The sequence below is a fragment of the Rhea americana genome, unplaced genomic scaffold, assembly GCF_003343005.1.
Source record: "Rhea americana isolate MKP2758 unplaced genomic scaffold, rheAme1 scaffold_2, whole genome shotgun sequence".
NCBI classification, from domain to species: domain Eukaryota; kingdom Metazoa; phylum Chordata; class Aves; order Rheiformes; family Rheidae; genus Rhea; species Rhea americana.
Window position 1 is genome coordinate 12,699,605 of NW_028186149.1, and position 25,639 is coordinate 12,725,243.

The following is a 25,639-nucleotide window of genomic DNA, read 5'->3' on the forward strand; positions in this document are numbered from 1 at the left end:
CGCCCCGGCCGGGCGCCGCCCGCGGGGGAGCGGGGCGGCGGAGCTGCGGGGGCGCAGAGTTTTGCTTCATGTTTCCCCGTGCCGGGAAAGAGCAAAACTGTGTCTCGCCGCAGACGAGCAGATGCGTTTTGACAGCCGCCTCGGACATCTTGCTCTCCGATCAGCATGCTCGGGCCTTTGTGTGACACGGGAGCGTTTCCGTGCACTTCGGCTTTTCTCGTTGGTTTCTTTGGGTTCAGTATCGTTTTAAATCTCCTTTGGTAACCTGTTGTTTCTGAGTCGGTTTTTCCCTTTCTTTGCACTGAGGGCACTATAAGCTGTAATCCGCGTGCATTATGTAACCAGACCGGAACGGATTTCCTGTAGGAGCTGGACACCCGAGCGGTGTGTAGTCATCCGCTCTGGTTTCTCATGAATTCTTGATGGGTCACAGTGAGACCTGGAACACGATTAAAGTTACTGTCTGGTCTGAAACCAATCTGATGTATTGCCTTTAATGTTGATATTGTAGCAAAATCAAAAGTCAGCAGCAGAGCTCTGACAAACTTATCTGAAAGCATTTTTGTTCAAATTTACATGAACTTAAGGCAGTTTTTTGTATTTTCTTTGTGATGGGCTTCTTTCCACATGGTCCACTGCCTTCCAGCGCTATGTGTTTCCCAGGACATCTCTTCCTTTCCAGCCTCCACCCACTTTGCTGGACAAGGGGAAAAAGGCATACAGCTCACCCTTTATTGTGAGATCCTGTGATTGGACTTTGTGATTTCTTTTTGTTTATCTTGACTTTTTACGTGTAAATCAGCTTATTGCATTAAATTAGTATAGGCTTCCTGCAGCCTGCCATGGTTTGAAGCTGATGTGAACTGCGGTTTACCCCAGTGTGCTCTGTCAGCRTTGTTGATTTGTGCCTGAATAGCTGCATCAGTGGTCAGTTCAATGTAGACTAAAATTCAGTGGAAATAGTAATATTCCTCTGCCAGCTACCACTTTCTCCTCTAAAACTGGAAGTTAAATTGGGGCAGAGGAGAGGCAAATCTTTAATGTATTCCTGTAATCTTAAGTTGCTAGCATTCTGCGTCCTACTGCTGTTCCCTGTTTTTTTTTCTTAAGTTATTATCTATGTAAAGTGTGCAGGTGGTATTGAGGAACAATCTTCTTGTGGATTTTTTTTAATATCATCTGGCTGTGGATTTTGTATCCTCAAGCAAAAAGTACTCGTACTTTTTGTATTGTGTTCAGACCACTATATTCTAGTTAGTAATCTATAGAAAGCTGCAGAGAGAAGTATTTTTGTTTTTTTACTTTGGGTGGGGAAAAAAGCCCTTAAAAGTATATCTTAGTAAAATTCATAGGCTATACCATATATAAATATTGCTGAAGAGTGCAGTAGTAGGAATGAAGGTCCTTCCTCTTGCCAGCTGCTATAGTAGACAAGCTGYCATTCTGGCAGTCAGGAATGATGAGCTGGACTTTTTGTCCTTAGCAGCACTGTTTGAACATAGAGGCTTACATTAATGTATTTTCTCCCTCTGATCGCTTTTGCAATGCAGACTTGAAATGCTTGGGCTGTGACAACTCAGTTTATACAAAACAGGACAACTTTCTTCTGCATAAGCTGGTCATGTTCAGGCAATTTGGGTGTATATTTTGAATTTAATAATGATAGAGGGCTGGATTAGATGGTTTACTGGTATGGTTTCTTACAGTAGTACTTAAAAAATTTTTAAAAAAGAAGTTATTTTTATTAAAGCTCAATACACTGATACAGATGTACTTGTTTTAAGAGTTCCATTCAAAGTAGAAGATCAATGGTATTTGCCTTCTCTGGAGCAAGTTTCCTTTTGATCAGAGGAAAATAAATCTTGATATGCCTCCCTTCCCCCCTCCCCCAACGGAGACAGAGTAAAATCTGAAAAAGAATATAAAATAGACCAGTTAAAACTTAGATTTGAATATTGAAATTAGAATGTTATTAGGAAAGCCCATTTCAGAAACAAATACAATTTCATGGAATTAGTCAATCAAGAAATAACTTTAAAATCATTTATATCGTATTTTAATAAATTGTGAAAAGCTTTTGTAAACAATTTATAGTACTGGACACCTTTTAAAAGAACCCTTAAAACATGAATAATAGTAGATCCATAAATACTCTATCTGTGCTGTAACTGAACTTTCTCACAGAGGCAGCTTGCATGTATGTAGAACCCCCAAAGGTGTAACATTTAGCCACGTTTAGAAGTGCACAGTGTCAAAATTATTTTTAGTCTACGTGTAATGGAAATTAAAAACAAGCTTGGCTAATATAGTTCTGTTTTCTGTTGACCTCTTGTTTCTTACAGATGATTTAAGTATTCCACCTATGAACTTGTTAGAAATAAAGTTTGATAGTCAAAATACTTCCAGTCCTATTATGTTCTTTATTGGTAAGCTTGTTAGGCACTTACTTGTAAGCCAGGTTCTTCTAACTGAAAATGCCTGACCTTGAACAGACTGTCAAATGCTGATATTGTAATCATGAGGAAGCTACTTTTTTCAAGAGAGTGGGGAAAATGCTGTGTTAGTTCTGGTTTTATTTGGTTCCCTGATGTGAAACTTCTGTCTTCTCCTTCTCACATAGACTTGGGATTGAAGCACAAACTGGTAGTGTGTTAATAAGAGCTGTCGTGGATTAATTACCAACTGAAATGAATAGTTTACTAGTTCTTATTTAGCTAAATAAAGTTGTATTTCGCTGAAGCTGAAATCATAATTTAGAAGAGAACGCTAAAGGTCATCTAACCCTTTCTGTAAAGGATCAGTTATATCTGAACAATTACTGGAAGGTTTGTTTAACCCGTTCTTAAAAATAAAATATATATTCTGCAACATCCCAGGGCAGTCTAATTTAGCACTTAATTCTTATCTTTAAAAGCATTATCTAATGTCTAATTCTAATTTAAATCTTCACATTGTAGTTTAATGTCATTGCTTCTTGTCCTGTTTGTTGTGGACAGGACAATATTCTTTAAATACATTAAAGGGAGCTACAAAGAGAATCTGTTGTGTCTTTTGCTTTTGCTGTGGAGCAGAGTCAGCTTCAGTTACTTCCGTCTTTCCTTGTATATTTTATAATCTTTTAATTACCTAGTTATTTCTGCACTCTCTCCTTTTGTTTCATGTTTTGGGGAGCACTATGTAAAAATCAAACAATGCTTCAAATGAGAATTCTCAGCATCAAAGAGAGCAGAGGATTTCTTTATGGTATTATAAATGGCCCTCCTCATCTCAATCTGACTAATGCCATCTCTACCCCCATTTTGTGAAAGCAAGGGTATGTTGTTGAGTTTACAAACTTTCAGATTTATCCCTAAATCTTTAATGAAGACCATATAGTGTTTATATCTTTGAAAGCATGATTTGCAACTAATGAGTGAAGATTTACTGTCCTAAAACTGTACTGTGAATCTGTTTCTATGATGTAACTTAGTGTTTTCAACCTGTCTCTCTAACCGTAGTTCACAGAAGAAAAGCTTGGTCAAGCAGAGAAAACTGAACTGGATGCTCACCTGGAGAACCTTCTCAGCAAAGCAGAATGCACTAAATTGTGGACAGAAAAAATAATGAAACAGACAGAAGTATTATTACAACCAAATCCAAGTAAGAAGTGCTTCAAGATTTTGTTTGCAACTTCTGAATTTTTGCCTGTGTAACTGTTTACTGACATAGGTATTTTGTAAGTCATGACTAAATACAGCAGTTCTAAAACTGTTAGGGCTGGTGTTAGGAAAGGGCATGTTTTGAAGAGCCACTTAGAATCTGAGATGCCGTGCCGGTTGCATTCTTCTGGTTCTTCCTTAACCCTTCAAACAGGGAAAACTTTAGGGGGGAAATCTCCAGACTGCATGCATTGTTCGCATACGCTCATTAATCTCTAGTTCACTGACTTTTGTTTGTTTGTTTGTTTGTTTTTGTTTCCTGTTTAACTGAATTTTCTAGTCTAGCTCTAGTTGCTTCCATCTCTTTTCTGTTCTATGCTAGAACATTCTCTATCATAACCAGGTTAATTGGAAAAATTATAAACTAACTTGCATGTAATAATATAAATGGAACACTTTTAAGACAAAAAGGCTTTTTGTGAGGATAAAGCTGTAATTTCTGACAAATGGGATTTGAGGGGAGTTCTTTAAACCAGCTTTCTACATACTTAAAAAAAAATCTTAGGTGGCTGTAAAAACTCAAATTCTTTCGTGGAGTACATGAAATGGTTCAAGARCTGTCATCATGACTGACTTTCAACTTTCTTTGCAAAACAATTCAGTTTGAAGAAGGCAAGATGTGCTGAAACATTTGACTTTAACAATTCTTTCACTAAAGAATTCTTTTCTCCAGMCACTTCCTGTGTCATTTGCAAGCATTGTAGTTTTTTGTACACTGTACACAAGCAATGAAATGAAGTCTCAAGAGTGCTTTTATCRTTGGCAAACCTCTTATAGTAACAATAGCATGGTAGGAGAAATTTAGTTTTCTGGTGTGTTAATTTTGTTGCTTGTTTTCAAGATTGCTGCTATGAGTAGTGATATCGAGGAAATCAATTTCAGATTCTTATCCTCCAGTCGATGATGTCATCTGTGGCAGGTATGCTAGGGGAGATGACAGTTATAGGGATTTTCCTAGTCCTGAAATCTAGGTTTCAAATCAGGACCTGGTCTGTAGCCATTAGGCAAACTACTATTACCAAAAAATCTAAATCTCCTTCAGGTTCACTCAAATAAATAAAATTATAATACCTCAGCACTGAAAACAGAAATATTCTCATTGCTATGACATACCAAATTAGAGTTTATTAGTACGGGAAAATCATGTGCTGATATCATATCTCTAATACCATCTAGGTAAATTCTTTTTAATGCTGATCTTTGAAGTATTATTCTGGAAATCTGTTGCATCGTTTAGTTGTCTAAAAGCTGTGCTTAAGAAAAGCGAGAAACACAACTAATTMTGTGGGAAGTCCGCAAAAGGACTTAAAGAATTTCTACTTTTATATAGACTAGAGGAGACAGTTTTCTTGTTCATTTAATTCAGGAATCCTATTAAATATTTGTAATAGGTATTCACTTTTTTAAAACCTTAGAGTCTTGAATCAGTAACTGGAGGCTGGTAGAACTGCATGAGGAAGTTTCAGTAAAAGGATAATGTGTGGTAGTATCTCAGTTAGGCTGACCAGTCAATTTTCTGATGTCTAAAAATACTCAGTGTTAAATAGTGATCTTCATCTGTGAATGTGACTTCAGCTGCTTGGCAGCCTACTTAGGAGGACTATCAYTTTTTCCTGAGAGCTCCTTTTGGTAGTAGTTAGTGGAACAACCTGTCTGAGTGAGAGAGAAAAGGCTTCCAGTCAAAATTTTAATAGTATCTTTAGGTTAGACCCATGGAATAATCCAGTAGWTTTAGTTGACCCTTCAGATCTTCTGTCATTTAATTCGTCCATAATAAAATTATGACTAGAGCTTAAAAAGGGGGCAGGGGGAAGAAAAGAAAAGGATGTAGTTGGGTCCACCTTGCTTTATGCTTGACAGCGAACTGACAACTGTGTTTTTCTGTGTCAGGCTAACTTTTGTGACACTGACAAAGGAATGGTTATTTAATCCAGTACTGATGGAAGTTGTCTGTGTAGCAGTATGTGTTTTGCTTTCATTGGAGTTTCATGGGAGGTTTGTTCATTGGAGAACAGTTTTGTGGGTTGTCTGTGTCACTGTGTGTTGTATTTAGTTCCTGACTGCATGAATGAAGTGAACTAATTATGAAGTCAAAACAATTGGTCAGAAGAAGTTTAAGCTATTTTAAGTAATAGTGTTCCTGTTAATGTCTGTAGAGGCTTTTTTGCCTGAAGAGCATATTGTGGCTGAATGTCATACGTAGTCAAGACAACTTTGTCCTTAATTCTGTTGTCTGACCTCAGGAAAGACAGGAATATGAAATGAAACATTTCTTAAATATTGTGATTTGTTTCAGACTTCAAGGAGGTGAGGGGAGTGGAGAAGAGAGGATGAAATTTCTGTGGCTGCTGGATTTTCAGAATATATTAAAACAGAACCTACAACAGTTATTTAAATTAATGCCTGTATTGCTAATCCTAACCATAATCTTCGTTAGTTTTTTCTGAGGAAAGGATGGAAAAGGATTTTTTTTTTTTTTTTTTTATTAAGCAGAAGTGCTCTATTATGCTCTTGGAGTGAAGACTTCTGGACAAAATACTGAAAAATTATAAATGGGCTGATAGAGTGATGAAAAATGTTAAGTTACTTGAGCTTAAATATCTGGAGTTTTGAAAATTCTTTTCCTTTTATATTTGTAAATTATGCTTTGAATAATAGTAAGTCAATACACTTTTTTTTTTTTTTTAAGATGCTAGGATAGAAGAATTTGTTTATGAGAAGCTGGACCGCAAAGCACCGAGTCGTCTGAATAATCCAGAGTTACTAGGCCAGTATATGATTGATGCAGGGAATGAATTTGGCCCAGGGACAGCTTATGGTAAGTGGAAGCAAAGAGTATGGCTTATATGATGCAAAAATGGGAGGAGGGGAATGCAGAAATCTAGTCTTTTTCTTAACAATGTAAAGAGATACTTCTTGCCTTCCTCTAGATAATACAAGGGTTTTTGTGATAGTTTGAGATGACTTGTTGTATAGCTTTGAACATTAAGAGATCAGTGATGAGGTGCCGGCAACAAGACAAGAGGCATGAAGTGAAACATAGCAAGTTCCACCTGAATATAAGGAAAAACTTCTTTCCTGGGAGTGTGACAGAGCACTGGAACAAGTTGCCCAGAGAAGTCAGAGTTTCCTTCTCTGGAGGAAACCTGCTAGAGAACCAAAACCTGCCTGGACGTGATCCTGTCGAACGTGTTCTAGGTGACCCTGCTTGAGCAGGGAGGTTGGACTAGGTATCTCCAGAGGTCCCTTCCAAACTCAACCATTTTGTGATTGCGTTTCTATCATGATCTAAAGATTATGGAAGATAGCAATTGCTGTTGGAACAAGAACTGCCTTTCCAGATTGGTTACATTCTCACCTGAACAAAYAGTTCTAGAATTTAGTTTCCTGATYAGAATGAAATATATATTGTAGTGCATTTGACAACATTTATGTATGCTATATGTGATGAAGAATAGAAATGTTATCTGAAATTAATTTTGTTAGTAAAATGTTTCTTTAACTTGACAGTATTCCTATTTTTCTTTATATATATTGTTTTGCTGTCAATGAGAGAGAGTGTAGAATATAATCTTCTTCWTTTCCCCCTTCACCACCAGTATTCTATACCTGTGATGGGGAGATTGGGGGTGATGTTGTATATAATTTTTTTCACTGGCTTTTAATTAAATGTTACACATAATATATATAGTTATAAATTATAATTATAATATGGTGTTCCCTACAACTCTTTAAATTGCTAGATTTAACTGTTAGTTTACCTTAAGCAACTGGAATGCATAGTTGTAATGCAGTCTGCAATTGTAAACTGTGATAGCTCACTTTAGTTGCTTGCTTCAGAGTTATTGTAGGAGGGAAATTCTTGTTCTTAGAAGAATGAATTCTTTATATCTGTGAATAATGAACTTTCCTAAGGAAGGAAAGTACATGTTAAAAAAAAAAAGTTTTGTGGAAGATTTATGGATACGCAGTCAATAACAGCAGGCTTTGTTCCTTTAATGGCATAAGAAATTGAAATTATCTGTGATCCTTTTTCTGACCATCAGCCCTATGATTTTTTTCTGTTTGTTTGTTTTAATCAAATAGAATTGTATTTACATGCAGACAGTCCTTTAACTTGCATTTGCTGTAACTTATAAATCAGGTCAAGCTGCATGAACCATAAATATAAAGTTACACTGTTACCTTTCATGTGGTGTCACAAAATGTTTTAATGTTCTGAAAACTTAGTGGCTTTTGCAACCCAGACTTTTCAGTTTATTGAAATGCAGTAATGAGAACTGTTCTTGATGTCCTATCTTCACTTTTAATACCCAATTCAGAACCAGATTTCAAACTATTGTTCAGTTAATGTACAAATGCTACATTTCTTCAAAGAATATATTTAGAATTTGGAGTGGATGGGGAAATAGCATTATCTTCCAATGTCTAGGTGATTTTCTTCCTCGCTACTAAGTATTTATGACTAATTACTCAATCAAAAATGGTAGAAGGGGAGGAGGTTGCTGGATTAATATAAGTGGGTACAGTGCCTGGGATTAAAACAAGTGTTCACAGTGGAGTTGCCATAACAGGTGCCACTAATAGAATGTTATATCTACTTGTTGAAATCTGGCCTTGACTTTCGATCTTTTCATTAATTTAAAAAAAAAAATCAAAAAAAGAAATATTTAATAGCTGATTAAGACTTCTTTTAACTACTACTGTGGCCCTGGATTATCTTTTGAACTGCTCACCTAGACTTTTGTGCCTGTAGAAAGTTGGATTGTTTGTTTGCTTTTGTTTTAGTTTTTATTTTGTTTTGTTTTTAAACCACCTGCCTGGGTCACTATGAAACTTGCATATTTTTTCCTTTGCAGGAAATGCACTCATTAAATGTGGAGAAACGCAAAAGCGAATTGGGACAGCAGACAGAGAATTAATTCAAACTTCTGCGATAAACTTTCTTACTCCCTTAAGAAACTTTATTGAAGGAGACTACAAAACTATTACTGTAAGTTGAATGTGCTTTCTTTGTGTTTTAGCAATAGTTGTAAATATAAATTTTTAAAATCAAGTGATAGATAATTGTGCATTATTGTATTCTTTAAAATAATGTAGAAAATCAGATAGAATTTGTGCTGTCAGTTTATATTCTTTYCCTTTGACCAGGCAAAATAAATCATTTTGGAAGCTTACTTTTTGTAGCTATTGTGCTGTTAAAACTTCTTATCTTGAGTATAAAAAGCATGAAAATAATTAGGATCTAATTCTGTCTCTTAGTTCAACTTAAAGCTTTATGTATGTGATATTTTATTTTAAAGAAATTGCCATGTAGACAGGATTTGGCTCTTCAATGTATCTTTTCTCTTGCACTAACCTAACTCACTTACAGAAAGAACGTAAACTATTGCAAAACAAACGGCTAGATCTGGACGCAGCAAAAACCAGATTGAAGAAGGCAAAAGTTGCAGAAGCTCGAGCTGCAGTAAGTAGAGTTTTTTGATGTCGTTTTTTTTAACTTGTCTATAGCTTTAAAGCTTATTTTATATATTTATAAATTTAATTAATTGCTTAGGTTTCCAGCTAGCTTCTTGTCCTTGCTATTTTTCTAAACGAGACATAGGAAATGCCTCAGTGGAACATGAGAAAGAGAAAGTGGATTGCTCATCAAAGTGATGTTTTATTTTTAAATATTCCATCAAGCTTAACTTGCTTGACCCGAGTAAATATTTATTTTCTCCTTTTTCTATGCTAGATAAGCCTTTAGTGCCAAGCACAACTAAGTACAATATGCCAGATGGTTTACTTTAATGTGTAAGTACAAATCATTCAGAAATGCTGAAGAAATCTTTAGTGAAACATYTGTCCTGTAAAAATAACCAAATGTTGGCATTTGGCTATCTGCAAGTGTACAGTTACTTCCAACTGATGAACCTGTCTGGACTTCTCTATATCAAAAATATTTGTAGCTTACTCCTTCTATGTTGCTTACAATTTCACATCACCATATAGAGCAGGACTCTTAAATTTGTATCTCTTAACCATTCATGTTTTCTCAAGAAATGCTTGTTCAAGGAGACTGAAATGTTAGTGAACTAAAAAGCTCTTGCTTTTGAAACACTTTAAAATACCTCTAAACGGCAGGATAATSAAATGTGTGTAATTTCAGCAGGGTGTATGCTTTTAGTGTTTTCATAACTACCTGTGGACTGCTTTCCTAAAACTTCAGCAGTTAGTGAAATGATGGATAGTCAGCTTTTCTTTTTCCCTCATAAAAGTTAATGTAAGAGAGGTGATCCACACAGACTTAAGAAATACGGACAGGTTAAGTACAAAGGGACAATGTGCATGGTATGGAGGATGGAGAGAAAAAAAGCAGGATTTTTAGATTTTGTTGTTTTTTCTGAATGGATTGCTGTCCTGAAAGACATAAGATGCTTCATCTATGAGGCTGAGCTTCACAGATGAAACAGCTCCCAGCTTTGGTATGCTGAACCCTTCTAAAAAGCCAACATCTCTACCACTTGATGATTCTGCTTCTGCTTCTCCATTCTACATGTCATGCATACTGCTTCTGTGTATTTGAAATGTATGTATTTCTCAAGTGCCTGCATGCATTTTTCTCTTTACTAATTTTTATAGAACAAATTACTTTGCTCTGTCAAACTTTGTTGCTTAATTCATGCAGCTGACAGTGGTGAGTGGAGCAGGGTATTAGCCAGCAGTGGAATTTGGAAACACTGCGGGGAGAGAGAGAGAGAGGCAAAGGATAGTGAGCTGTGCCTTTACTTAGATTTGTTCAAAGTTAAATGTTCAAAGGAAAAGCAAATGTTTTGTTTGTTAGCTTTGTAGTGGTGTGGTGGCAGGTATGTATCTTGCTTCCTAAAGCAGTAGAAAGACCATAAGGAAATWGTTTGCATTAAGCTTATCATTAAAAGGAAGGGTCTACACTTTGGTTTATTAGCAATGTAAAATCTTAATCATCCAGTGCTGGGTGTTCTGACACATTGCTCCCAATTGCTGCTTATGTTACCTGACCGGTCTTAAATATTCATGGAGCAAATACTTCATAGCTTTATTCAAAAATAATTCAAAATAATTCATATCTAATTCAGTGATGATAAAAGCATGAAACCCCAGATCTCTTACATCGCTTCAAAATGCCTTGGTTGCATTTTAATACCAGTGTAAGTGTTTGAGACTTAGAAATGCAGTGGATTTTAGAATTCTCTGAGACACAAGAAAAAGGACCTCTCTACACTCTGCAAGAAATGAGGACTTAAATGGCAACAGGTGTGATACAAATGGCTCACCTTCTGCTGGATCACTTATTTATAAAGGAAGATGTCTGACAAAACTTGCTGAGCTGATGTCATGATGCACATTCTTCCAAGCTTCATTGTTTTCTTTGACATGCTGGAATASAGTAAAAAATTAGTATCTACATTTGATTTTGTGTTGTAGAAGTACTTAAGATTTGAGGAAAAGACATCCTCCCATGCTTAATGTACAAATGAGGTAACTTAAATCAGTATCTAAAATAACTGTTTAGATTTCTGTATTCAGTTCACAGTTTTGCTTAGCTTAAACTTGCATTGTTTTGTGTCAATAACCTGTTCACCTGCTATGTTCACAGTATAACTTGGTTTTGTCTTTATGCACTTAAGCAACTAAACACCTCTCAACCTGAAGAGAATAACATTATGGTAAATGTCTCTTACATGCTCAACTTGCTGCATGTAAAATGGCTAAAGGTTTGTTGGCCTCCTGTGTTCATTCATTTCCTTACTAAGTGTTTCCTCTTGCTATTCAGCTTATGTGGTCTTGTTTAAGATGTTTTTTCCAGGAACATCTTGCTACTACAACCTTTATGCACATTTCTTCCTGCCACTGTTTTGATTGTGTCCTCAGCAGCTTTTAACTGTTGAAATATGAAAGTTAAAGAACTGCATTGCAAGAAGGAACTAGGACAGCAAGCTAGACTAATTTCTAGATTAAATTCCTTGCAGTTTTTTGATTTAGCTCTACTATTGCTATTACTTTAACACTCAACTTGAGATACCTCTGCAACGTTAATAATAAATTGTTTAGTTCAGTGAAGATTCTTGTGAAAGAGGAAACTGAGTGGAATTAGCAAGAGAAATCACTCACTTGTCTGTCTCAGTCATTATTTAACCTGATGTTGAAACAAGAATATTTTTTCATAGTTTCAGTATTTTAATACATTAAGATAACTTAAATTCATTCATAATGTAACTTAGTCTGTGTTCATATCGTTTTCTAAGTAGTTATGTTTGTGGTGATAGCTTGTTTTTAAATGTATTTTTATAAGAATCTAAATTCAGCAAGTCATACACTTTGTTTCACAGATGTAGTGGTATGCATGCTGACTTTAGTTTCATTGTACGTGAAAGGCTTTGGGCAACTGACTCATTTATAGCAATCCTCAAATTTCTTTGAAGTCCTAAAGAAAGATAGGGAAGTGTTTAAAAACTAAAATATGGTTGCATATTATATTAAAGTACCACAACTCTCTAAGTGTGTATGTTTTTTATTCCCCTTCCTCCCCCCCCGCTTTACTTTTAATGCTGACTAGATATGGGCTGAGGAAGTGACAAAAGTAAGTAAACAGTTTAGAAATTGCAGCATTCTGAAACTATAACTTGTGCTGGTGTAATGTAACAAAGGATATTGCATGTTGCTATTTCAGTCTAATGTTTGCCTTCTGATGCAGTACATCAGAATATGCTGGTTCTCTCCTGGCACTTTCAAATTCTGGTGGTGATACAAAGCTCATGGCTTGTTTTATAGTAAGCTGTTTCTGGCTAGCTCTCCCTTAGTACCATATGATTTTCATGTGACAAGATGTAATAGAAAAAGAACTATAGAGCTTATCTTTCAAAAATTACTGGTATGGTGGCCTATTAAACTCCTAACAGTGAGCTTATAGGAAAGTTTTCAGAAAGGTTGAGGTCTACTCTAACCTGTTCTGAAAAACACTGAGCTGAAGCTACTACCCAGACAACAGAGCAATTCCTAAAATGCTGGAGCACATGCCGGCAGCTCTAAGCAAACTATTTTTGTGGGTTTTTTTCCTTCTACTTTTGCAGTTTCACCAAAGAATGGAATACTTATTTTAAAAAAACTGAAGTTAGGAAGCAGACCAATCTAAAAACTGTACTTAGGGTTATAGATGCATATTAGCTTCTCGGCAGGGGCTGCAGCTTTCTCTCTCTTGCTGTGCCTTGCCTTGGAAGGGAGCAAGCTCAGTGGAGCTAATGGAGTATYAGGTGATAGCTACTCCTGTGCCATGAGCAAGGCTACTCTTGGGCTCATTGGCTAGGAAAAAGCAGTGTGGGGAACAGGCTGTACGAAGCTGAAATACTGGTTAAGAGTCAATTTCTTAGGGGATTTCTGTGGAGGAATGGAAATAGAGATTAAAGCTGGTAACAGAGTAAGGGTAGCTGGAGGGCTGGGGCTTTGGAGCATGGTTTTTAAAGGGGAACAAGATTGGCAGCTGAGGGGAGTTGCTGTTAGAAGCTGGGATACAAAGTTTTGGGTGAAATTTGGGGTATTTTAAGAGAAGTTAAATTAAAGCTTCTTATATTCCAAATTCGTATAGTGCAAAAAGTTTTGGGTGGGCTAGAGAATGGAATTTATGTGTAAATGTGCAAGTTTAGGGGAAGGAGGAGTTATAAGAGAACTCTAAAAAGAGGATAAGGTCAACTTTGATCCTAAGGTTGAAGGATTATTGTATTGTTTAAGTAAAGAAACGATTTGGAAGCAGCAATCCTGTTTGCTGGAGTACTTGGTACTGTTTTGGGGAAAATGTGACAGGAGAGCAGTACTGCTGGAAAGAAAACTAAACTTGAAGTTTAATGACTATTAGAAACAGAACTATTGGCTGTTCAGAGATGAGGTCAAGCAACTTTAAAAGTAGTGAAAATAAGACATTGTATCTTGAAGAGAAAGAAAAGTAACATGAAATACTTAACCATGGCTTAAAGGAGACTAAAAGCTTTAAATCTCACCATGTATTATGTAATTCTAGGTTCCTTTTTTTATTAAACATACGAAAACCAGAAACTATTCAGGACTACCTTCCACCACAGGAACAGTAACCAGTCCAGGTTTCTAAAGGCAGTCTGTCTTTCTATGTTTAAAAGTCAGAGGAAGAGATTAATAGGCTTGTTAAAATTCAAATGTGAGGAGATACTGAGATCTGTCATTACGGATTTCAGCCTGTCCCATAATCTTTACATCAATTACAATCTTTTTGAGATAGGACAAAAGATCTACCTGCTGTTAGTGATAAACTTTCTTTAGTTTAACTTCCCTCCTGAACTATGGAATTGGAGTTTATGTAGTACTGTGCTATGAAACACACTGGGTAGGTACTCCTGTTGTGCACTTTGAACACCTGAGTTTTATAATAAGTCTTTCTCAGTGTCCAGTGTAGTCAATATAAAGAGCAGAGGCTTTTAGTGTATGTTCAGCCCATTGATAGGCTATTGTTGAGCATCAAGAGGATCTCATCTTTCTTTGGCTATAGAGGAGACAAGGAGGGCTAACTATACTGGGTAGTGTGATTACATCCATTATTGACGTTTTAGTAATTGCCTCCATAATAAAACAAGATTAGGAAGGTGATTGTGTTTTCCTGTGCTCTTACGATCGTATGTTTCTTAGCTACAGGCTTGTACAGTATTTTCAAGGATCATTCATATATATATATATACATATATATATATATATATGTATGTATATATATATATGTATATATAGTGTGTGTATATATATGTATTCAGTCTGAATTTGGAGAGATTTTGATTTTCTCCATATTCAGAACCCAAAATCTTATTCTGAACTTGAGGAGCAAGCAATATTTTGAGAGATCTTCATAGGAGATACCAGTTGAGGCCTTCAAATTGTTTTAAAAAAATATGACTGCAGCTGAAGGTTGCAGCAAAGTTTAGGCTTGTGTTTTGAAGCCCTTTGTTCCATTCAGAGACAGAGATAATCTGATCATAAGCTTCCTAGACTGAAAAAGTCAGCTGTTTCCGGCCTTTACCATGATATGTAGAACACAGTGCTGTACTGCTACCGTTCACCTAGCAGTATTGAAAAATAGAGATGAGCAAAATAGATTAAGCATCYTATCACATACTTTGACTTTGTAGAGATTTCTATAAATTTAGTACCTTGGGGTCTTGTAAAGCATGGTTCTATTTAAAGTCACTCTGTGAACTACATTTAATTAATACATGTTACCACATTGGTCAATTTGCCTTTTTTACGTAAGTAGTTGTTTTGATATCACATTGTTGAAAGAAACAAATATTCTGATGCAGATTTCCCCCTCTTGTATTTTCCTACTTGCATGTRTTTACTTACCTGGCAGGAAGGAAAATACACTTTAGCAACTGCTGACTTCAGAGAAGTAAGAGACTAGACTATTTATTTCCAGATAAATGGTTAAATGGTTTACCTATTAATTTGCTTTCCTTGTAAAGGAATTGAAGTTGGTAATAGAGAAAGGAGTGCTTTTCTTCCCCTCTTGGGTATCAGACTTCCTTTTATTCCCCTGCCCGTTACTACATTTCTCTAAGGGCCTGCCAGATAGATTTCACTGATATTAATTCAAAGATTTAATAGCAAAATTCCAAGCAACTATTCTTGCCTCAACACACTTGGAAAACTTAATTAGTCTGTAACTTGATATGTACGCTGCTATATCAGTTTTAAATAAAAAACATACAGGACTCTGTAGCTGCTTCCTCAGAGTCTTTATTTTAATTAAAGTGTAAGCCTTCACAGCTGCAGAGACTTCAGCTGAAAAGCATTTCTTGGGTAACTGCATCATTCTTCTGTGCTTGTTTCTAAGATTAAAATCCTTCTGTGTTCCAAGCAACTTTTTATATTGATTAGAATTGATCCTATGCAAGAGCAAGATGTTTGCAACTGCATAAAATCCTTTTGAAATTAATGTCGTATCATTAAGTTTCCTGAAAATGTATTTCTGTACTCCATTATGTTAAGAACAGTAACTGCTTCATCTCAGGATTAATGAAGAGTTTTGCCCTTGGGTTCTTTTTTAGAAACAGGGTACTAAATATATTTAAGCATTGAATAAAGGTAGTCTGGATTCCAGAGCTGAGGACGTTCTTTCCTGGAATAGTAAATCTTGGACATTATGCTACATCTTTTTATGGGCATTTTGAGTAGTTTCATTTTTCTCAAAATACCATTCAAAATAATTCAGAATTTTTCCAGTTGAAGTTGTTCAAAACAGCTAATAGATTTATTAAAATATTTTTGATAACTACAAGTAACAAAGGATGAACTTGGATAAGGAATTATTTAAATATCACATTTAAATGCAATAATTTTTAAAGAAATTTTACTTCTAACTGGAATTAGAACATTTGCTATGGTTTGGATATATTTATTTTTAAGGACACCTCAATTCCAATCTCCAGAAATAGTTGTAGTAGCTTGGCAGCCAATATGAGGCATTGATTGGTAAACTATTCTGTTGAAACTCACTGTCAAAGCTTTATGCATGGCTGATTGCTGTGCAGTTGCCCGACAAAAATAATGCCAGTTTTACACTAAGTTTTGTGAGCAGAGCCCTTTTAACCTGAAGTGTAGAAAAAAAAATTATATTGTCTTTGGCTGCCACAGCTATGCTGGCAGAAATGATGGTGCAAACACTGTTATGCCAATGAACAATTGGTTGGTTTTGCAGAGGGGTGGAGTAATATTGCTGGCAGAAAAATGCCTTCTTTGGGATATGTTGCATTTACATGGTAGAAGTCTGCTGATGCAGCTGTCTGTTGGGTAGACAGAGCCTCAACAGCTCTGAACCAAATGCARCTATTCTCTTTATACAGTAGTTCAGATCTGCAAAGATAAAGCACAGGATTTAAACACCTAAGCACGTGATTAAATGCGTTTGTACGAATAGCGCTGCATACAGTGGGAGCGTTGCAGTAGGAAGGTGTAATAGAGTACTTTGTGCAAACGTCTAAGTGCATGTTTACTTCTAGTCAGAACAGGAAGTACGAATTACTCAGAGCGAATTCGACCGTCAAGCAGAGATTACCAGACTTCTGCTGGAAGGCATCAGCAGTACACATGTAAGTACCCCAAATGGGGGCGGGGGGTGGCAACATTCAAAATCAGGGCATTTYGGCAGTAAATACAGTAAGCTACTTGGGAACTTTGGGCTGCTAGCTTTCATTTCAGTGCCTTAGTGCATCAAGCAACTGTGTTCATTTCTGAATTATAGTTTACTGTCCTCTCAGTTTAACGTTAGTCCCTCTGTTAAYGCTGAACTCAGGAGTTTTCATCGTTTATGCTCAGCTTTGCACTGAAARTTGAAACCACAAAAAAAGGTGCTAAAATATTTATTTCATTGTTCAAATAATACAGGTAACTAATAAGATGCCTGTACAGTACTTATTTGAGGGGATGTGTTGATTCTGTGACATTTTATCTCAGTTACCCGTTATATGCAGGCACTATGCCTGTGTGTCATAAATTGCTGTGTGCCAATACCATTATTACCACCTAGTTAGGAGACTAGTTTTCTAATGCAGTGTAACACTTAAAAACTTGAATTGTATACTCTATTATAGGCACATCATCTTCGCTGTCTGAATGATTTTGTTGAAGCTCAGATGACCTATTATGCACAATGTTACCAGTATATGCTGGATCTCCAGAAACAACTTGGAAGGTAGTAACACTACAAAAATCCTTCTAGTTAAGTTTTTTTTTCTAAGGCCTTATCTAGAGTAGGAAAGCTTATGCTGCTGTATAGCAGTGGTATACACCCCAGCACAGGAATGCTGGAGTGATAAATAATAGATATGTTTTAGTGTAATTGCTCTGGAAATACTGTGGTATATCTACTTCCCTAAGCCTATAGACAGGACTAATGCCTTTTGAGAGTAGATTTAGTGATATTTTTCGTATTTTACAATTGAGGATGRGGAGACCATGGTAACCTCATTTGATGGCATAGAGATGGATTTTTAGTTTTACTTKTAATTGTTTAGTTGTCTAATACTTTGTGCTAGAAAATCACAATACGATATGGGAAAAGTTGTTTGCTTGTAAATTCACATTGCTTCTTTATTTTACCCTGCTTAATTTGAAAATGCAACTGTATTCTCTGTGAATTGCTAGCATATATAATGTACTTAAGGAGAAATGTACTTCATAATGTGTGAAATCAGTAATCCAAAGGTGTGGAAGCAATGGAATGGGCACTAACTTATCTGGTTTTCTAGTTACCTAGCTGTACTGCTAGTGGCYGTAGCAGTTTTCAAAGTAAGAGTATAAACCGTCAAACTCATTGCTTAGTGCTCATAATCCTTTCCTTGATATTTGTTATGCTATAAAGAGATTTACGTGCTTACTTTTCATATGGTTTCCCTATTCAARTTCTCCTTTACCAATTAGAGTCTCTATAAAGGTTATTCCAGACAGTGTTATTTAGGTGAGCAGATGGTTTGAAGAATTGCTTGTGCTTAGAAGTTTACTGTAATAGCTCTTCTAAATAACTGTCTCTATAAAGTGTCTCTTCTTATTTTTGTCATGAAGAGGAAGTAAAAACAAAACTGCATTCTTGAGTCTTGTCCCTGTACTGATCTGCTGCTTCCTGTGGCATTTGATCTCCTTTCCTTGGTTTGTTTAAATGTATAGTTTAAAGGCTTTTCCAAAAATCTTTTGGAAAAAGCTTTTTTCAAAAAGTCTTCAAAGGTATTTTTTAAAAATAAGCTACATTTTTAAAGCTACATTCCCCTGAAAGAAGTATACAGCTATAAAAGTAGGTAGCACATAAATGCAAATAGTGGAATTGAAAGCTTGAGAATAAACATTCACGGAAGTAAGGGCAAGAATTAAATGAAGTATATATACACTACTATTTTGAGAAGAGGATGTTTTAAAAATCTGTTTTGTTATCCTAGTTGACTTACCAAACAAAAGTTTAAGCATAATGACTTTAACCTAAAGATAGTATTTCTCTTTAAAATCTCTTGCTTTAAGATGTATAACTTGTCCATAACAGCTGTCTTCCAGTTGTATGTAGATTGCTACCAGGTATAAAATACTTATTTGAAGAAAATAGTGTCTTTAGGAAAACAAAGATGCATCTTTATGTGGCTGTTTTCTGATTAGTATTTTTGATAAAATTATTGTGACTGCTRTAAGACCAAAAGCATGGAAGCTTTTCAAACTCCAAATGCTGCAAACAGCTGAATGAAATTTATCTGCCTACATAGATTAAAACAGTAATGGTGTTAAATCTTGGGCCTGTCTTTCCTTCCTTCCTTCCTGGAGCAAGGAAGTCCCACTTTGCTATCATTAAGGGAAAGCACAGGGAGAGGTTCTCAGGTTGTGCTCCTTGCGTTGGAAGTTGCTCATTTTATAGGCATGTGCTGCATAGCACTTCTCAAGTTATACATAGGCAAATATAGCCACCAAATAAGCAGCTTAGGCAGCTCAGCTAGATGCTGATTATATTTGCCAGCACTTGGTTAAAAAGTGACATATAGCGCAGCGTTACATGTGCTCTTTTCATACGTTTATGAATGACATTGTTCCATATTCTCATACGAAAGCCATGAGTGGGGGATTTATTTTTATTTTGAGATCTTTAGTGACCCAAAGGTATGCAAGCTCCAACTGGGGTAGTTTGTTGCTTGRAATAGAAACCAGGTTCTTGGAGTAGACACGTGTTACATACTTTATCTTAATCAGAACCTAGGGCTTAAACCCTAACCCAGTTCACACTGAGACTGTTCAAGTTCCAAGTCTGAGCATTGGTTTTGTTGATGTACACTGCAGAGTCAGCTGTATCACAAGGTGGTGGAAACTTGTGCTCAGTTCTCTTTATAAAAATAGACGTGGTTTTATCGATGTTTCTCTTCAAGGCAGCACTAGCTGCTTATCCTTCTACTGCTTCCCCCTTTCTGTGGGGTTGCTTAAAGAATCAAATACCCCATGTAAAAAAACAAGCTCTTCTCACTCTCCCCCCCCCCCTTAGAATGAACTAAACAAATCTATTTCAAATATTCTGGTTCTTTGGCTTTTTTTTTTTTTTTTTTTTTGCTGATAACTGCTTTTGCTGTGAATTTTCTCAGCTTCTTTGCCAGCCAACCTAAACTTTGGCAACACTTAGTTTTCAATCTTGCCCATTACTAGTCCCCTACTAAATAAGCTGTGAAACTCTTACTACTCAAGTGTTTTTTTTAAAAAAAAATCCAAGACAGTCTCTGTATCTATTTCAGTTATGTGCCTACATATGGCTTTGCATATGAGGCTTTACTGATCGACAAGAAAGAGTGTCTAGGACGTTTTGGGTTGCTTTTTCACTAATTGTACAAACCAGTGACTTTTTGAACTGAGCAAAATGCTTTTCAGGTAATTGCTATGTTAAAAGACAGGGTTAGCAATATATTAAACTGTGTTCAGAAACAACTGATTGTCATTTAAAATGAATTTCCTCTGTTTGAATGCTAGCTGTTAAAGTAATAAATACATCCTAGAGCATGACGGAGTTTCTCTACCAAAATGCAGAGGTCTTGCTCTTCTGTTGTTCTACTAATGTGTTTTGCTCAGGGGACTTGATAAGCTGGTTCGAAAAATTAATCTGGAAAATAAAAGAAACATTTTTTTTCCTGGAGTTGCTTTCTCTCCTGTGTGAGTTGAACCAGCTCTTTTTGATCAAATAAGATCAAGTTGAACCAAAGGGGGAAGTTGGACTTCATCTTTTTGACATAGTAGAGTGCTAACTAAACTCGCAACAGTCTCCTGAAACTGTATCCAAATGTTTATACAGAATTCAATCTAACTGTAAAGGGGATACCTCAATCCCTCACRCTGTGCTCCTGCTGTTTCCCTTCAGACAGCTATGACAGTTACATGGCTGCAAGGTGAATCTGTTCAGCAAGCCGTTCTGATGGAAAGTTATGAATCTTGGTAATTTTTGTTGGAGCAGACTGTTGAATCCACTCAGAAGCAACTGACTGCTGCATCTGACTGAAATCACAAAGAAAGAACATTTCTGCAATAAAGGGATAGAGGCRTAGGACCATCCTGTTTGGTGGCTATGTAAGATGAGATACAGTGTGAAAATAGTGTGCAGTACTGCTGCAGGTGATCTGCGTTGGGGCTGCCTCAATTCCACTTATGTTCGTGGCCACGCAGTCCAAAAACTAGTCACTGATAGATTTAGTTTTCACCTGTATCAGCTCCCTGAAGCAGCTCGTCTTATGACTGTATGAGCAGACATGGGTGTGGKAAAATACTGATCTTGATTTAAATGGTTAAAGTTGCCATAGAACTGCATCTTTAGGAAGAACTATCTGATAGGCTCAGATACCCAAAATGAATAGATGATCATTATGTCAAAATAATAGGTGTAAAAAAAAAAAAAAAAAAAAAAAGTCCACATCCAGGATGTTAATGAAAAAGCACCTGTATAGAAGGACTGGTGAGGAAAGTTGTAGCTGAGAATCACAAGTGTTGACTGACTAGTTGATGTGTAGATCAATCAGGAAGATGTAAAAAAAATAAAGCTACAGTTCCAACTGTAGCTGATCATCCTGACCTCAGTCTTACCTTCTTCTCTGCATCAACTTTAGCACATATCAAACCCTTCATTAACCTGCTTTTAAGGTAGAATCAGGTGAGTGTTGGTACACTGTAAGGCAGCAAGGGACAAAGCATGACTGCATCAATTGCTAAATAAATTAGTTTTGGTTGCCATAGAACTGCATGTTCTATGAGTTACATGAGACAGTGACCCAATCTCACAGCTCATTGTTGCCCCCTACATCCACCAAAAGAAATCTCTTGCTTCCTTGCTCTCATCTGTGCTCCTTCCACTTTTCAGACATGTGATTCTGTCCTTTCCCTTGCATCTGCTCTGGCATTCATCATGCTCTCTTCTGATTCAGCTCACTAATTTAGTAGTCAGTTACAGACTTTTTTACTGGATTAATTTTCAGCCAGATAAATGAGGTGAATTTCCTTTATGGAAGGGTCTGGCCAGCACTAGAGCTGGCATGGAACAAGCAGCAGTCTGACCTAGAAAGGAGGGACTCAACTTAGTTTAAATTCATCTTTAATGAAAGAAATATTTTTGTTTTGCAGCCTGCAGCAAGCTGTATCAACAGACTGAGTTAAAAAAAATTACTKTGAAATACTGTGGGTTTTTTGTTTTCTTTTCAGAGGGAGGGTATGTTTTTAACCTTCATTGTTTCCCTGATCTGGTTCACCAGCACAATCTTAATTGTAGCCACATAATTAAGGAATGAGCAGCAGGGGGTGGAGGCTACTTTTATTGGCAGAGCTGCCAAAGGAAATGTTTGTTAAACTACTGAATTGAGTCTTACCAACAGTGCTTTTCTTTTTCTTTTAGGAAGCAAATATCAATTTTTTCTTTAAGGAGACAGTCTTTCTTTTAAAGTATATTGGCTTGGTTTATCCTACAGGTTCAGAGAAAGTGTTTTTAGTTTATACAAGTATTAGTGCTATTCTGCTGCTGCTGTCTACTGGTGCTTATTTCATAGTTGATAAGAAAAGCAAGAATATTAATCTAGGCATGGAGGCATATATGATTCTCCATGTAGAACTGATTTACCCAGTAGTTAACTTGTTTTGTTTTCCTCCACAGCTTTCCATCTACCTTCCTGTCTAACAATAATCAGTCTTCCTCAGCCCCTGTGCAAAACGTTTCTGCTCCCTCAGTCTTGGCCTCAGCCTCTGCTTCATTGCCTTCAGTAACCAATTCAATAGTTACTTCAGGCTTCAGTGAACTGAAGTCATTAAGTGGCAGCAGGAAGGCAAGGGTTCTCTATGATTACGATGCTGCAAACAGCAGTGAATTATCACTACTTGCAGATGAGGTAAGAGTTTTCTAAGTACCTTGATCATTTAAGAGTAAAATCAGAATGCTTGTGACTAACTAGTAAAGATATGCCACGTTTATAAATCTCTGTAGCTGATTCAGAAGCTAAAATTGTTTTGTACATTATAATCTATAGTGAGGATTAACTTTTTTTATACCTGCTTAGCTTGCAAGAATGTTTGCTATACAATCAAGGCACAATTCTGCTGTCTTCCTTTTACTACATCTTCTCCAGTGAGAGGTCCCAGTGTCCCATCCARTGCCATCCTTCTTTTTGTGATGTGCTTGAAGATCCAAAGAACTTGCTTTTAGGTTGCCTGTTAAAGTTGATAGTGATTTACCAGATCTATGTGTAAAATCCAGCAGAAACAGCAATTAATAACATTTCATCTGGAAAGGGGACTTTTCAAGAGGGACTTTAAACTATGCTACCATATGTACTTTTCCAAAGACCTGTGAAGTAATTGTTATGAACACTAGTTTATTTTCCATGGATGCTTATATTAAATGCTCTATTGAACTTGATTGATCTCAGATCTTAGATCTCATAAATCACATGAAGGTAGAGCACAATATTTCCAGGCAATGGCAATGTTATAATAATCTGTTTCTGTTCTTCAGGTGATAACAGTATACAGCATCCCTGGCATGGATTCAGACTGGCTGATGGGTGAAAGGGGAAATCAGAAAGGCAAAGTGCCTATTACTTATTTAGAACTGCTAAACTGAATGGTTGGCTTGAATAAAGACTGTCAATTATGTGACAACATATTTATATACAATTAATGTAATGTAAGCAGGTTTAAGTGTCTTCCATGTTACTGTCTTAAGGGACAAATACCAGCCATTACAAGCTGGCGCTTCTGCCAGCATGGTTGCATGGTAAATACTCTATTCAAGCTTAATGTGTTTAAAGCTTTTACTTCATGTGCCAAGAACATGTTTCCTACAGTTTTGTTTCTACTGAAGTTTTCACTAATACAAGCTTCTACTTTTGAGTAATCTAGATTGAAAGCAGGAGGTACTGTTTTCTACTGAAATTTTTCATTAATGGCAAGCTTTTCTTCACATAAAATAAACTTATTGTGAATTGATGCAGGTGTAATGCACATTATTTGAACAACCCAAAACAAATGTAAGATATAAACCTTAAGGAAGTCCTAATGGTTCTATTCTCCAACATATGTGGAATACAAATGTGCTGAAATGTATATGGCTATCCACTTGGTAGCTTGTGCATTTAATCACGTTTAAAAAATGGAAACAGTTGCTCTCTGTTGAATATCTAAGGGAAATTCCTCGTATGTTGAGATTTTTTTTTAGGATGCATATAGGTGGATTGGTACAAATTAGTGAAATAAGATGCAACATTTACAGAAGTCTAGTTTAACTCTTCAGCTAACACTGGCACTAGGTGCTTAGCTAACTGCTTCTGATCAGCAACCAAAAGTTCTTTAATATTAATCATTGTAAATGTGTATTGCTGAAACTTTCAGTGATACAAATTACTTTGGTGGGTTAGATAAAATTGTTTTTATTTAATTCATGTGGATGTTTAATTAAAAAACTAGAAGTGTCTATCTTGAATTGTACTTCCAGAAATAGTCTTTCATTTTTACAGTACAGCAGTTACATTAAAGCAAATACATTTAATCAGTTCATCTGTTGCAGCCTTCTCAGGACAACTACCAAGAAAATCCTAAATGTGTTCAGTCTGTCAATTGCAAAGATTAGAGGACACTTCAGTAGTGATTCCTGATTAATTAGAATTCATCATGACTAATTCAAAGGCTGCCTGAGTGTGATCCTGTGCAGTGTGCTCTAGGGGATTCTGCTTGAGCAGGACGGTTGCACTAGATGATCTCCATAGGTCTATTCCAACCTCAGCCATTCTATGATTCTGTGATAATACGTTAAATAAAATAAAAAGGTATAGTCCTACAGTTGTGAAAAAAAAAAAAACCAATAATTTCACCACAGTGGCTTTATTCTACAGTSCTCTCTACCTCTGTGTGAACTGTCATCAAATGTGCTTAAATTCAGATCAATATTATTCATTTGACTTAATTTATCCTCATAGAATTTCAAGACTACATAGGTCAGCTAATTCAAAAATGTAGTTGACTCATTGCTAAACTGAATAATTTGTTTCCTTTTAAAATACAATGACATGTTAAAGAGCAKCATTAAAAAAGTTAGTAGGGTTTTAGTGAAATAAAAGCACTGCAACTATATGAAATCAGCATTTGGCAGCAGTCAAAAGTATTAGATTTTATTTGTCAGCAGCTTAAGCTATGTGTGAGAGAAATTGCAAGACTCCTTAGCCCAACAAAACTGTAAATCCATTTTTTCAATTCCCTGTTTCTCTTTAACTGTAAACCATAAGTAAATTTCCTCTAATTAAAAAGGTGTTACTGTTGCGCTGACTCACTGTACCGCAAGGTTGTTTGTTGTACCATTGAGAAGGGAGCCTGGTAGAAACATGCTTGTTTAATATGATTAATTTGAAGAGAGCTTTATTGCAGATAGCCCCAAACTCAGCCTCTTTGGATGTCTCTTTGTGGAGAACTTCCAGACTTAAATTTAAATTGGAGTTTTTTGGTTTGACTTTCTGACTCAACACTTTACGCATGAAGGATGTAGGTAACATCAGTTGGCTTYGGGTCTCTCATTTCTTGAATTAATTCCTTATTTTCTTAGAACAAGCTTTATTTTGGGGGGGGAGGGGAAGGGAAGGAAAGAAAAAGGTAAGCCAGCCCCCCAAAAGCTCTGTAGATGTTTTAGGCATTTGGGAAATTAGATATCAAACTTAGAATAAAAGTGAGAAATATGCATTAGCTTATATTTAATATTTGGTTTGGCAAGACAAGAGCATTTTGAACTGATACCTAAAGATGTATGCGCGTGAGGRTAAATACTTTCCATTGCTGTTTAGTGTGTACTTTTCTTCCTATATTCACAGGCCTTTTACTTCTTTAATCTAATTAACACTAGGAGTTTGGAAAACTTCAACCAGAATAGCCATCCATTATAT

General features: G+C 36.2%; 1 protein-coding gene across 1 annotated transcript; it reads left to right on the forward strand.

The window, feature by feature from the left end:
• The first annotated feature begins 3,480 nt into the window (after positions 1-3,480).
• On the forward strand, positions 3,481-23,699 carry SH3GLB1 (SH3 domain containing GRB2 like, endophilin B1). Its single transcript, XM_085303513.1, has 8 exons — positions 3,481-3,639; positions 6,388-6,516; positions 8,558-8,691; positions 9,073-9,165; positions 16,730-16,819; positions 17,321-17,421; positions 22,372-22,603; positions 23,227-23,699. The coding sequence occupies exons 1-8, from the start codon at positions 3,603-3,605 to the stop codon at positions 23,332-23,334; spliced, it is 924 nt and encodes a 307-aa protein (XP_085159639.1). The 5' UTR covers positions 3,481-3,602; the 3' UTR covers positions 23,335-23,699.
• The last annotated feature ends 1,940 nt before the right edge of the window (positions 23,700-25,639 follow it).

Bases quoted from the DNA above. Each gene is read 5' to 3' on its own strand.
- SH3GLB1 (XM_085303513.1), top strand. From the start codon at position 3,603: ATGAAACAGACAGAAGTATTATTACAACCAAATCCAA. The intron at 8,692-9,072 runs GTAAGTTGAATG...ACTCACTTACAG, and splicing joins GAGACTACAAAACTATTACT to AAAGAACGTAAACTATTGCA. The intron at 9,166-16,729 runs GTAAGTAGAGTT...GTTTACTTCTAG, and splicing joins TTGCAGAAGCTCGAGCTGCA to TCAGAACAGGAAGTACGAAT.